This window comes from Rhinolophus sinicus, linkage group LG04, assembly GCF_036562045.2.
Source record: "Rhinolophus sinicus isolate RSC01 linkage group LG04, ASM3656204v1, whole genome shotgun sequence".
NCBI classification, from domain to species: Eukaryota; Metazoa; Chordata; class Mammalia; order Chiroptera; family Rhinolophidae; genus Rhinolophus; species Rhinolophus sinicus.
Window position 1 is genome coordinate 144,580,006 of NC_133754.1, and position 15,091 is coordinate 144,595,096.

Genomic DNA, 15,091 nt, shown 5'->3' on the forward strand with positions numbered 1-15,091 from the left:
TGTATTCATAAGCGTTGGGTTCAAGAAACAAAAAGTCGTGATAAGGTCACTGTTTGACATGAAACCCTTGAGCCTGGCTGGCTTCCTGTCTCCATTTGGGCAGAGATTCATTTAGGTGGACTGCCAGCCGGCAGCCATGCTAAATGTGTCTTCACCACTGGACAGGAGCCATTCTACTGGCAGACAGTCTACTTTTACAGTAGGACCACATGAGGTCTTCCTGTTGTAAAGTAGGATTCCTGCATACGGTGCATATTTTCATTTAGGAAACTTACCTCTTTTATTAAGGATGCCACATGAAGAGCAGTGAGAGGAGTTTGCTCTGCCGGTTTGACAACCACTGTGTTTCCACAGCTAAGAGCAGGCCCTATCTTCCAAATGAACATAACCAATGGGAAATTCCACTAGAAAGCAATAAAGAACAATAGAGTTTTTGTTAGCTAACGGCCAAAGTCACTAATCTAACTTCTACATTATACACTCCCTGTAGATGTTAAATAATAATTGTAGTAGTGTTGTTTAATCATCTGGTATATTTTAATTAAGTTCACTGCAAAAAGCAACTTATAAATGTTAAGGAGCTCCATATAAACTAGATATAGCATGTTTCCTCGAAAATAAGACCTAGCCAGACAATCAGATCTAATGCGTCTTTTGGAACAAAAATTAATATAAGACCCATTCTTATTTTACTATAATATGAGACTGGGTCTATAATATAATATAATATAATATAATATAATATAATATAATATAATATAATATAATATAATACTGGGTCTTATACCAATTTTTGCTCCAAAAGACCCATTAGAGCTGATTGTCTGGCTAGGTCTTATTTTTGGGGAAACATGGTAGGAGATGAACAGGAGTGAGCCACGATATTTTATCAGATGCTATTATTTTGAGCTCTTTTTCGTCAGCAGGAAAAAAAAAAATCACTACATGGTATGGAAATCAAGGCTTACTATTAAACATTTTATAAATGATCTGTGTTTAAAAAGTGTCATTAGTCCTCCCTTCCTGTTGACCATCTATTGTTACTATTTACCTAATGATATTACTTAGTAACATTTATTTCTAAGACAAATATCTTGTTAAAATAAAGACAAAGAAGTCTAGGGTCTGAAAAACAACAGCTTTGTTCAAATTTCAGCTCAACCACTGACCAGCCATGTGAACTCAGACAAGTTCCATGCTTTCTAAGCATAATTTCATTATCTATAAGTGCTAATACAAGTCTTCTCTACCTCAGAAGGTTGTCCTGGGGATTCATGGAGAAAGTGGGCCAAATGCTTAACACAGGGATTGGTTCACCATAGGCGTGCAATAAATATTAGCTATTATCAGTATTCAAAATTGTGTAGTTTTTAATGGATTTATTGAAATTTTTGAATTAATGGGAAATTTCATTCAAAATGGTGATATGTATACATTTCAATCTTTTTGGAAGAGAATATGTCATTGCCCTTTCTCAGCTAAGGACTTTGGGACACTTTACCATCTTTTTATTTGGCCTTTTTGAATGTCAGTTACAGTGAAATCATTTAGATAACTTCCTATTTGTTGGGCCAAAAAGAAATTCTTCATGATTCTGCTTAAAATACTACCTTGTCTAAGAAGAATTTGAAGTATCAAAGCCTCTTAACTAAAGAGAGTATATTTCATACAGTGCTCCAATAGTTTCTTCCATTTTAAATAAAACATTTCATTCAGGATTTGAAACTCTGTTTACTACTATTCTCTATGATGAGAAGTCTCAATGAGGAGATAAAAAGTGTGGGAGAATGGTAGGCCATACTACATTTCACTAAAATGGTAACCTGCAGTAGATGGGCCAGGAACAACCATTTACTATGTGTGTGTGTGTGTGTGTGTGTGTGTGTGTGTGTGTGTGTGTGTGTGTGTATATATATGTAAACATATGTATGTAAATATATATGTAAATATACATATATGGGACTTAAAATTAGTATATAATATAGCATTTCAAAAATGACCCATAGAGTAAAAGGTCAAGATTTGTTGATGCTGAAATGCTGAAACACACTCAAGAGATATGCCAGGATATAGATAGGTTTCTGGAGTATCTAATTCATATCCAAGGAGTTCAATCATAGGAAGACTCAACTTCAACAGTTACTATATTTGCTCCACATTTAGCAACTATCTAAGTATTCATTTGTGCTGAAAAGAGCTTCATTACCAAGTGAAATAGAATTAGAACTCATTTTCTTTTTAGGATTGAAAATTATATAGGAGACCAACTTACAGGAATGATTTGACCACACACACCAATAGGCTCATGTCTTGTATAAGTAAAAAAATTTCCATCTGGAAAATAAAACACACAATCATTTATAGACAAATTCACTTGACATTTACAGAATGGTGGGTTTGGTGCTGATGTGGGAAGAAGGTGTAGACAATAATTTAAAGAAAAAGAAAATATCTCCAACTATTTACAAAATGAAAAATTGAGCCCTCAAATAGTAATCTGAAATGAGAGGAACCACAGAACCGAATTAGGTCAAAGCCAAATTGGAAAATGTCTGAAAGATATTTAATTCTATCTCTCATCATATAGGAGGACTGTTTTCTAAATCATCCTTATTCTCAAATTTACCTTTCTTTCATAAGAAAGGAAATAAAAGGTGTGTGGCTAAGAAAAAAACAGTCAGAATTCTTTTTCTGGCAACTCTAGGTTCTACCAGTAAAGGTAGAATTTTTTTTAGGTAATATAACTTAAACAATAGTAAAATTGAAAAAAAAAAAAGTAGATTAAAAAATATCTCCCGCCGAACAATAAACCTTTCCTACTGGCTTGTTCTAAAATGTTCTCTTTTTGCCTACCAAACAACAAAGCAAACTCTCTTAATCCATGAAAAAAATGCCAGAAGCAAAAGCATTTATTTTCAATCTGGATTTGATTGATTCATATGCCTCAGAGTTTGATGTGGTCATCCTAAGGGTTACCTTGTGCTTTGTGCTCTATTCTGTTCTAGTTCCCACAAAAGATTTTGGCTATCATAGTGAGAAGGCGCCTTATCAAAATTTATGTGTATTTCAAATGGCTTCTCCCATTTTGTCAAAGGGTAAAGTAAGAGTTTCTAAAATAGCCACATTTCTTGGTATTACCATGGTCTCATTCTCCTCTTTTAACTTCCTGGCTCTCACTTCTAACTGCTGGATGCTCTAATGACATTGGAAATGCCCATCAGGGCCAGTCCTGGAGGGTGTTGTATTTCTATAGTCAGTAAGTTTATACAAATTAAATGCTACCCATAATGTTTTCCAAAATGACACTTTTTTATATTCCTATTCCATTTTGTGCATACTCTACTAAAATACTGAAACACATACACATTCACTCACACAAATTCTTAAATTGTGCTATAAACACAGCCCCAGCTTGCTTTGAAGTTACTTGAAACAAATCAATGTGAATTGGTTTGTTTAATTAATCTGCTGTAACTATACTGAGTTAGACCAGGCACGGATGCCATAACTGATTCACACTGGAACATTCGAAGAGGCTTAAATAATTACAATTTAGAAAAGGTATAAATGCCACTATAGGAATAAAACCCAAATAAATAATTTCAGAGGCCAGCTTTGAAAAGTTTGGGCCCTTAGAGAAACAACTGTTGTAAGTCAGTAATTCAAGCATAAGAATGTTCTTTAATGTTTTCTGAAGTATCCATAGGGTTATCTTCTGCATGATTGTGCTGAAACATTGTTAAGCGCCAGTTGATGAATCTTAGCTGTTCAGAACTGCATTGTCTCAAAGTCAAGAAGAAAATAATTTGCCTTATTTGGTTGACGTCTTTATAAGGGAGAGTTTGGAATTAGTCAGCTCTACAGTAACCTTCTCCCCACTACCTCCACCCCTGGTGGTTTCTCAAAGCTACTTACCAATGGGTATTGTGCAGCCCTGGATCTTGTCAGCCCACCCTGCACAGTAGCGTAGTGTCTTTATGCAGCCTCCTAAATCCATCAGATATGCATTGGAAAATAGTTTCCCACCATTCATTGACTCCATTGTCTGAAAAGACATTAAACCTCAAATCTAAACTTCTGTAAATGTTTACATTAAAAACACATCGTTCATATTTTGAATAATCATATGCTAGAGAATTTTAAAAATAGAAGAAATTTTGTAAGTCATTTTGTTTAACCTCTTCTTTTAAAAAAGGAGACTTAAAAAAGTTGAAATGATTTGTTGATTTACCTAAGGTCACATAGCAAGAACCCAGTAGAAAGGTTAGTAAAATTCTGGTTTCTAAACCCTAGTACTCCTCCCTTGTTCTGTATGTCCTCCAGCTAACAAACTTTCTAGGAATTGGTAACAGTTTGATATACGCACAGCTAGTGAGAGTGACACCTAATCAGTTCAGAGTTCCAACAGGATTTCACTTGCATAATAAAATTTTGGGTGACAATTTAGTGTCAGGGACTATTAATAACGCCTGAATAATCATTTTTAATTTTTGCATTCCATGTCCATATAACCAATCAATTCACACAAACTTAAGTGACCCATGAATCTTTCATCCATGAGTTTCTTCAGCAGAATTTTTAATTGTGAAACTCCCAGTTTTGCTACTATTGTCATAATTATGGTTGGAATAGTCAAGCTGTAAAGTTCGACATTTTCTAGCCTAGTGCCCTAACCATTACAGGCTGACTTCTCTCCTCTTTGCTTCATTTCTAAAGCAGAAGTTTAATGAGCTCTTTGGGACCTAGTGGTCCGGTGGGGCAGGAATGTACAGGTGACAAACTAACTGTTTCTCATCTGTTATGCAGTCTTCTGTCTCTGTGATACTATACACCATCTCAAAATTTCATTAAACATGATTTTTGTATGCCTGCTCTTTTTTCTTCCTTAGGATCTTACGCTGACGGAGACCGTCAACACTCTATAATCCACAAATGAGATAAGTAAGAGAGGCCAAGTTTTGCCAAATTCTGCTTTCTTCCTACAGGACATTTAGTTAGTGTAGTTTTATTGTATATATCTTCTAATTCTATCTTTTTATACATTTCAATTACACTAAATCTTTGAGTAATAAATGGTCCTTTGATGAACTATAATTGCTAGTGTTGATTTTTTTAAAATGTAGGCCTCTTTGTTACTACTGCTAGTTTAAGATTCTAAAAATAATAAAATTTGCTCTGAAACCTGATCCTGGTATTAGTTTGTGTTAAATTGGCTTCACTATAATGCCTAATTGAGAAGAAAATAAGGACATAGCCTCCCCCATTCATTTTATGTGCTGACTCATTTAATTGCTGAAATGTTTTTTAAAAAGCAGTCTACATAAACATACAATTTTAATAAACATGAATGATTGGATTTTTTCTTTATTCCTCACCTGTTTCACCTGTAAAAAGAACATAATTTAATCAAGACCATTGTAAACATATTCATTTCAGGAAGGGAAAAAAATGGCCATTTATTAAGTATCTTGGAGGTCTAGATTAGGAGACACAAGATTTATTTTAGAGAGAGATTCTGGTCACCTTTAACAAACTCTATGTGATTTTCTACTCAAAAAGGTCAGTGGCCAAGTGATTTAGGGAAACCCAGTATATTAGTTTAGGATATTCACATTGCCTGCTACCTTGTTAAACCCTCCAAGAAATTCTCGAGTAAATGAAAAAAAATTGTTCAATTTGGTTTAACTCCGGGTTTGCCAAAGTTTAGACTTTATCCTTGGAGTATACTCTATTCTTGGAGTAGAAATTAACATCATCCAGAACAGAGTGCAGATTATTATCTAAGAATAAACTCAGTGATAATGTTAACTGTTTCCTTTGTAGAGAGAATGTAATAATCACACACACACAAAAACACACACACACAAAAGTGCCAATCCAAAACAATGAATGCTTTCTAGAGATCTCACTACGTTCCCAGTTTGGTTAATACTCACTGCCAGCAGCAGACGATCTCTTTCAATTAGATCAGCCAACTTGTACAGTAGGCGTCCCCTCTCTGAAGCATCCATAGTACGCCATGGAGAGCCAATCTGAAAAGCCTGACGTGCGGCCTTCACTGCCTTGTTAATATCCTCCTGTAAGTTACAGGCAATTCAATTCAGTAGGCTAAACATATTAGCAAATCCAGTGTCAGTAACCCTATAAAATAGACTAAAACTCCTCATAAGCAGGCACTGTGTCTTCATTAGCCCGAAATCTAGCACACTGTATCAACTCAACTGCTGTACACTGGAATTTCAGTGTAATTCTGCCGAATCTTTAGAATGATGAGTCCCCCACACATAGCACATGCTTGTTTTCCTACAATATAAATATTATATTTTAATAGTTGCTATCATTTGAGTGCTTGCCATATGTCAAGTAAGGTTATAATTACTTTACACATATTAAGTCATTTCATGCTCAACAATTTTATGAGACAAATACGTTCCCCAGTTTACAGATGAAGAAACTGAAACAAAGAGAGGAGATTTGCCCAAGGTCAATAGCTGAAAGTGGCTGAACTGAGTTTTAAACGGAGCCAGTCTGACCGTCATGCCTTTGCTCTCCACCATTACATTACAGTGCGTGGGTGACTGGGTTACAGAGAGTTCCAGAGAAAGCTCAAGATCTTAAACCGTGAAGGTCTTCTTTAATCTCTGGTGACTCTATGGCCTGTGCTCTCTCATGAAGAACCTATTGAAGGGTGCATAAAAACTTTGTTTTGCTGTTGAAGAGTAAACATTTAAAACACGTGGTTTATTCCTTTTGTGCAGAAGGAGGAAGGCATAGAGGTGGGGGAACTGGTATAGAGAAGGGTCAGTATGTGACAACCTCTCATTTTGCAGCTGGGTACAAAGAGGTCCTTTTCAATCCCTAACTAGGTATAGAACTCAGTTTCTTCTTGTCAACAAGATACTGCATAAAATTAGTTTACTTCAAGGAAAAGCCAAATAATGAAGTAATTCCACACTCAGTCTAGCCTCTTTGTCTTCACATGTGTTGCCTTCACTCACACTCTTCTTTCTGAGTAGGGTTTAATCCTCCTGTTCTTTCCTAGTCCACCTCAGATACTTACTTTCCCCTGGCCACTCCATTTCCTACGGATCCCTATTCAGAACTCTTCTGAGTTCCTACAGAATATACCTACTACAAAAATCATCACCTCTGCCATTACTACTTCATGTGTTTCTCCCCCCCCCCCATCAAATCAGTTGCAAGCACCTTAAAGGCATATATTGTTCCAATATTTTCTGATATATAGAACCTGCCACTACCTGGAGCTACATAAGCTCCACCATTCATGGCTACAGCCCAGGCCATTTTGTTGCAACTTTTTGCAGGAGATATACTTTCCTTTGAGAATTTGAGGGAGAAAAATCATCCTATAATTTTTTTTTTTTTTAAGCTGCCCACAATTAAACTGAAACACATTCAAGGATGACACCTCCCTACTGGGAGGTATGGATCTCAGACTAATATCTCCTGCTTTAGGCTATATTCAATTAATAAGTTCCAAATTTACAAGTCTGCAAATTAAAATATGAGCCAATACCCTATTTTTACAGTATTTATCACCACACTAAGATGACCTGGGACGAGAGTGAAATTTTAGAAGCATAATCTGGTCTGATTATGTGATAATATTTAGACTACAAGCAAATATATATATATATATATATATATATATATATATATATATATGGTCATATTTGGGCATTCAGTTAATCACACTCATGCCTATATGTGGAAATTGTTTTATACCATAGATTCTAAGCTTTTCCAAGTTACATTTGGAGAGGACTTTTGGAAAAATAAAGCAAACCATAAGAATCTGCAATTGCCGGCATGATATGGGGATACCACAGCTTATAAAATATATGCAGTGCTGTGTTTAAACAGGTCTGTGTGACACAGCTTTCATTTGGCTCCTTCTGCTCAGTGTTTCATCGGCCTTAGCTAAATATGGTTTATCATAGGCATTCTGGCCTCTCAAAAGGATATGGAAAAACTGACTTCAAGACAAGTAACTCTGCCATAGAGAAAATACATCCCTGGAGAATGCTGCTATAAATATAGATGTTCTTGTGGTTAGGTCTTTGATGCTCCTACTTTTCTCACATCTTATATTTTATCATGCAGTCACAGAAATAGAGTAATGGTAGTTAATATATACCTCGAGAACAAAACAACCCAGGTTTGAATTCTGGTTTCTCATCTATTAGCTATGTAAGTTTTGAGGCACCTATCCATCTATACAAAGATTTGCTAAACTATTCTGTAGCATTCTTATCATCAAGCTGCCAATGATAAAATATACTGTTGTAAGGAGACTGCCCTTATGAAAATTCCAGTAGAATCGAAGAGATATACAATAAAATAATTACACCAATACATTATTACAAAATGTAAAGAATATTCTGAAGCAAAATACATTGTGATGTGACTTCTCTGAGCTTCAGTTTGTTTTGTTTTGTTTTTATCTTTAAAATAGGGATAAGTAACCTCACAGAGGTTGTGTTGAAGATTAAACAAGGTAACATTTGAAACACATTTCCGTATGACAGCCATTAGGTTGAGTGTTCATTAAATGATGGCAATTGCTACTGTAGTTGTAGCAGTCAAAATAACCTTAAAATAACTCTCAGCAGTTCGAGTACATTTTAATCTGTCTTTTCAGTTTTCATGGCCCTGTATTATTTCAGGCTGTTATTGTCTCATCTGGTTGCCAGCCTTCCCAAGTCCATTCTTTTCTCTCCCAAACTGTCTTGCCTATTACTACCAGGCTAATCTCCTACAAATACTTTTATCTTACCACTTTCCCTTTCAAATAATTGCAACTGCCCCCCTTTTGCTTTCAGTCCTAAGGCCAAATTCTTCTTTCCGATTTTCAAGGCCCAACTTTTTGGGGCCTCACCTTACCGACTCAAACTTGTGTTCACATTTTTTTCTCTTCTACCTGGCCCAAGTCCTCACCTTCGCTTTTATAATTCTCCTTGCCTTGCATGTTCTACCAACACACCCCATTTACTTTAAAAATCCTCCATATTCTTTAAGATCCAGCAGAAATCTCACAACCTACCTAAAACCATGCCCGACTAATCCAGCTTGATATAGAAACTAGTTAAGAGCCTGCTGAGCTCCAGCACTAAGCTAAACCCATTGTAAGCTCACAGTTACTACTATAGTTAGGCATCACGGACATGAACTCCACCATGAAATCCATCAACCCAAATTTGATCCCACTGCTAACTCCAAAATCCAGTGTTATAGCTCTGCAAGACTATACTGATAATGGTCTTCTTTACAATGAATATTTATTGCTATCTATATTATAAACTAACATTTCTTACTGTTCTGGGCCTATAATAGGCAGTTAATAAATATTTAATAATTTTGTTAACTATCTTGTAAACTCATCATGTTATATTGATTTTATATAAGGGTGCTCCATAGATAAATAATTTACTTATATTGGCATTTAAATAATAAATCATATTTTAATTGGTTTCATTATATAACAAAACTTTTATATTAATCAAAACTATTATGTATAAGGGTTTCTTTTTTAATTCCAGGACTAGCATTTCCAAGATCATAATTTTTGAATTAACTGGAACACAGTATGGTACACTAAGTCAGATTTGCTACCATCAATAACACTTGTGCTGCATAGGGTTTAAAATGCTCCTTTTTTGAAGGAACGAAAGCTGAACGTGTAAAGATAATTCAAATGATGATGAAATATCAAATGCTTCATGAGCAAATAAAGGAAGGACTGAACTCTTCTATCTCTCCTAGACTGTGCAATTTCCATATTAAATTCATTCAGATTTGCAGAAAATAGTTATCAGGCTAGTTTTACATTTACACCTGTCATAGTCCCTTATTTTAATGGACATTTACTTTTATCCCTAGCAATTATTTGTTTTGTCATGCTTTAGTATTAAAAGCAGTTTTCAGGATTAGTCAATATAGCCTAAAAGAGCCACTGAAGTGAAAAGAAAACAGTTCCCACCCACATCTGTGCTTTGCTTTGTAACCTCCATTTGTTCTCTCCCCTCCTCCCTCCTTTATAATACCATTGAAAGGCGGTATATAGCCCATGGTTAGCTCCATTCTACTCATCAATTAAATCCTTAAAACCTCTTGGCTCATTATCTAAAGAGCCAGTTCCAGAATATTAGGTTTACTATGACTCTGTAATTTACCTTTTGCTAAGCAATGTTAGAAGTTATTATACTTCTTTGTTGGCAAAAGTGAAAACAGCAAAGATTTTTTTTTAAAGTTAGTAGATCATTCCAAAAAAGAATATGATGACAAGATTCCCTGGAGCATTTGAGATATTGCTCCCTGTATATGTCATCAGTTTGGCTCAAATAAACTCTTATGAAAATTTGAAAAAAAAAGAATACAATGACAAGAGTGCTGGATGTTAAGAAAACCTTTTATACCATAAGCAACTTGACGTGAGTGATCAATTATCCAGCCAACTCGATTACCATCCCGAACTGATTTGAAGCTTTGCTGGACATTGATGAGTGTCCTTGATCTACACTGGCCCAGATTTCCTGCTCTCCTCTGAGTAGGAGGAATGGTCAATAAAGACAGAGCAAATAAATGAGAAATATTTCTAAAGCTCAGGAACGATCGTCAGCTCACCCTTACTACACTTGAGGAAGAAAGTAAATCCCACCAACGAAGCCAAGAAGACCTCAGATTGCCTGACAAGATTTCTACTAGAACTACAGGTGCACGTTTGTTTCACTGATGAAACTCTACCCTGAAGCCAGTGGCAAAGTGAGATATCCCAGGCCCCAGAGCTAAAGCTTCAAGAATTTTTTTCTTTTGTTAATTGCCAACAGCAAACAGCTCTGCAGCCTCCCTTCCAAGCAGCACTAGTACCTTTGGATAGAAAGAGTAGGCAGCTGTCAGAGGCTCAACTGTTTTCCTCACCTGGACCTTTATTGCTTTTCCCACCTTCCCAGGGTTGACAGAGCCACTCAAGCAACTAGACGGCCATTGGAAGTAATGTAGTACTGTACAGATCTCTAGAAGCCTCTGATAAAAACTAGCCCTCTTTGTTGATGTGAAGAATATGTTTTTCTCCTATTTTGGAGAATGGCTCATAGGACAGACTTATGGGTCTCCTAGAATACGTTGCCAGGGGGTCAGCTGTGTTTCTCTCCCCGAGTTTGGTCTTATAATATTTCTCATAGGTGCAGAGTGATTATCACAGCAGTTTCCAATCATCAACTTTTTCAGCTGTCAATGTCCTTGTCCCTTATTAACTTCTGACACCTGAGAAGGGATCCAACTTACGGTTTAATACTTAGATCAATGGTTTTCAAAGTGTATTCCCCAACACTCACTCCAACCAGCAACAGCAGTATTACCTGAGAAATTGTCAGAAATGCAAATTCTCTGGCCCCAATCTAGAATTATTGAACGAAATTCCTGGGTTGAGGGGGGTGAGGGCCAGCAGTCTGTGTTTTTACACGCTTTTCAGGAAGTTCTGATGCATGCAAAATTTCAAGAATTACTGCCTTAGTCAATAATTAATTTCATACTAGATTTCTAAGGGGAGGTGTAGGGTATATGGAAACTGAAAGCTTGATGGAGGAGAAGATTATTTTGTTTATCCATTATCTTTAATATATACTTGTAGTATTGATCTCTACAAGAAGCGTATTGTGTCAGACAAATTAATCAATAGCTATATAACACACGGGTTATAACATAGGCAAATACAAGTCTATAATGACACAGAAGACAGCAATTCTAACTGGGAAGGAGAGAGAAGCCTTTAAAGAAGTGTAACACCCAGTAATGATTGAAGCTTTGTTATATGCCGGGCACTGTTAAAACACTTTACATATTATTAACCTTCCCCAAGTTTTTCCCATCTGCCCATTTTACAAAAAAGGAACAGGAGCTCAAAGAAGGTAAATACAAATGGGAGATTTCTCTAGTCTTACTGCAGATGATAATTTAAACTAGATCCTGAGGACCTAGTGATTGCCAGGAACGTGTGATTGCTCCAGTGTGATTGCTTCAGCCGCAGTGGCACAGAGGCAGTGACTTGCAGCTGATGCTTGGGGGGTGATACTGAACACAATGAAGTTGGGACTCTTATGTTGATGGGGTGGCCTGGGATGGAGGCTAGAAACAAGGGTGTTTCCCAGAACCAGGGAGTAGCCCTTGAAGCCATGGATAAACTCTGGTATACACAGAAAAAAGTGAAATCCGAAAGCAGGTGATGGGTCTCCATTCCATTCTGTTTCTACTTCTCTAGTTGTTGACCCCTCTGGCTAAACTGCATTCTCACACCTCAGGGCATGGGGCTTATTTCGTCTGATAATACAGCAATCTGAATTCAGAGCCTTCCTTAAACCTCACAGAGCCCCTGAGACCTATCATTAATCTTGGAATAGATCTGCAAGTTTAATACCTTGAGATTAGAGATCTCACTGATTGATGGGAAGGTAATGAAAGAATGGTGTTTGGACAGGAACATGTGATCGCTATAATGAACTATAAACATAGTGTCACGAATGTTATTACCCATGGGTTTTTCTGAGTTCATCTCCCAGTAGTCTGTTCACGCAGGAAAAAAAAAAAAAAAAAAAAAAAAAGTTTTACCTTTTTCTATCTTATATGACAGAGATTTAAGGCTTGACAACATCTGGACAACTAAAGACCAGAATCATTTTACATTAGACTGTGAAACATATATAACTTTTAAGGTGTGTGTTCAAATAAAAATGCTGAAAGCTTTTACTCTCCTCACTTCCCAGGCTATTAACTATTACTCCATCTTACTTTAATAATAATTACAAGGTAAGGCAGTAGTTCTGCCAGTCACAGGTTCTGGGGTCAAAGGACAGCATTTGAATGCTGATTTCATTATTAGCAATGTCACCTTGAGTAAATTACTCAGCCTTTCTATTCTGCTATTGCATCATCATTTGTAAAAAGGGGCTAAAAATAATGCCTCCCCAGGTTGCTTTCAGGATTAAATTAAAACAACATTTAGAACAAAAACAAATTACTAAATAAAAGTTGGTTTTTGTTGCTGTTGGTATTGTTAGGAAACAACAACACTTTTAATTTGTAATTCAATTTGACTCATTTTCAAATTCAATTTTTAAAGGGACCAATGATTTTTAATGGAATAACTTGGGGTATGTTATTCTAAAAGTCTTATATTAAGCTTTCTTTTAGTTTCATTTTGCCACTTAAGAAGAACAATTTTATATGAATAAAGGATTTCTCTACTTTTAAAATCTATGATCAATAATTTCATATGCAGTTTGTTGGTACAAGAAATCTAGACACGATTTCAATTGAAAAACAAGCAAGAAAAAATAATATGGAAAAATCACCACCACACCCAGAAGCAGAGGCCCATCATCATTATATGACTACTGAGTGCCCTTTATGTACCAAGAAAAATTTCCCAGGTGGCCCCAGAAACCTTATTTTCATGACATGTCTACTTGAATCTGGAATGGAGTTTGGGAGCTCAGAAGGGTGAGAAACAAGGAAACCTGGCATAAAATGGAACCAGTACCCACCTTATCTCCTTCTTCCACCTCACAGAGTTTCTCCTCAGTTGCAGGATTAAAGACAGGAAATTTCTTGCCACTCACCGAATTATGCCATTCATTGTTTATGAAAATCTATAGAAAGGGAGAGAAAGTAGGTAAAAAAGGCATTTAAATATGCAGCAAATTTGCGATCTTTTTTTAATAAACTTACTAAAGCATTATAGAATGCCTAAGTGAAGCCATTGTTACAACCCTATCTCCTTCCTGTATCCCCCTGCTCAACACACACAAGATTTTGTTTTTGGTTGTTTAAAAGACATTTTACACACACATGCATGTGTGAACACACACACACACACACAAATAAACAATACTTTTGAATTACACTAAGGTAGGAGGTCATTTCAACACTGGAAAATATAGACTGGAGAAAACAATCTAGAAAAAGATGCTTTTAGCTGAAATAACTATGAAGGTGAGGCAAAAACAGAGGCTTTAGTAGTCTTGATTTTTATGAAACATTGTCTCTAATTTCCACTTCAGATCCTGAACATGCTAATGTTGGACTACTGGTGATAACAGTATCATGAGTGACTGTTTTCTGATCCTTTACTTACTGTTTTAAAGGTAGTGGTGGTGGTGGGGGGAGCTAATTAAATGAAGTTCTCTTTGAAAAAATTGGCTGGTGCCATTTTTCTAACTGATTTTTTAAAGCATAAGGGTTTCGTTCTCCTTTTAAAAGATTATCTGAAATGTGTTTGTCCACAAATGAAATCAGGTACTAGATTTCTTAGTGGTATCGCTAAGAAAAAAACACACATCTAAAGAAACAGAAGGGTCTAGAAATATGGAATTATGTTCCGTGTACACAATAAAAGAATCAAAATATTAAAAAGTGTTATTGTGTCATTTAAAAAGTCTGAGTTTCAACTTTTGCAGCCCTAAATTTGAATTTCATTATGGCATCTAATAGAGTTTTCATATCTCGTGCATCTTTTACTAGTAAGAATGAAAATATTCTCTGGGTGGTGAACAGACAATGGGATTTATAGATGATGTAATACAGAATTGTACACCTGAAATCTATGTAATTTTACTAACAATTGTCACCCCAATAAATTAAAAAAAGAATGAAAATATTTGATAAAGCCCAATTAAGTACTCCTTTTGTGATGAATAAGTTATGCTCTGTTTCAGACAAAAGCTAGAATTTCCTCTCTCTTTTCCTCCCATTGTTTCTTGTTTATTCTGCTTTTGCTTATTCATTATGGAAATATAAAAATAATCATAAGTACAGTATTGAATGTTATATAATCCAACTTTTTGTTAGATTTATTTTTACAACATTAACTAGTCTAATTTTAAATCACAGGTAGTCAGTATATGTAGTTTTAAATGCAGGGTGACATATACACTGGATTTATAATATATATCTTAATTCAGACACCTCCCCTTACTTGATATTTAAAGGTAAGTTATTAATAGTGCAACCCTGAGGGAAAATGGATTCAAATACTGCCCTCCAAGGTTTAAATCAGTTGTTATGCTAAATACAAATC

General features: G+C 35.7%; 1 protein-coding gene across 1 annotated transcript in view; it reads right to left on the reverse strand.

Moving 5' to 3' along the window:
* Positions 1-15,091, reverse strand: part of ALDH1A1 (aldehyde dehydrogenase 1 family member A1) — a 54,793-nt gene that overhangs the window by 26,221 nt on the left and 13,481 nt on the right. Inside the window, exons 2-6 of the mRNA XM_019736692.2 lie at positions 13,560-13,664; positions 5,937-6,077; positions 3,916-4,045; positions 2,273-2,334; positions 276-404 (exon numbers count right to left, since the gene is read on the reverse strand). Coding sequence (XP_019592251.1) covers positions 276-404; positions 2,273-2,334; positions 3,916-4,045; positions 5,937-6,077; positions 13,560-13,664 — 567 coding nt within the window. The remainder of the gene's footprint in view (positions 1-275; positions 405-2,272; positions 2,335-3,915; positions 4,046-5,936; positions 6,078-13,559; positions 13,665-15,091) is intronic.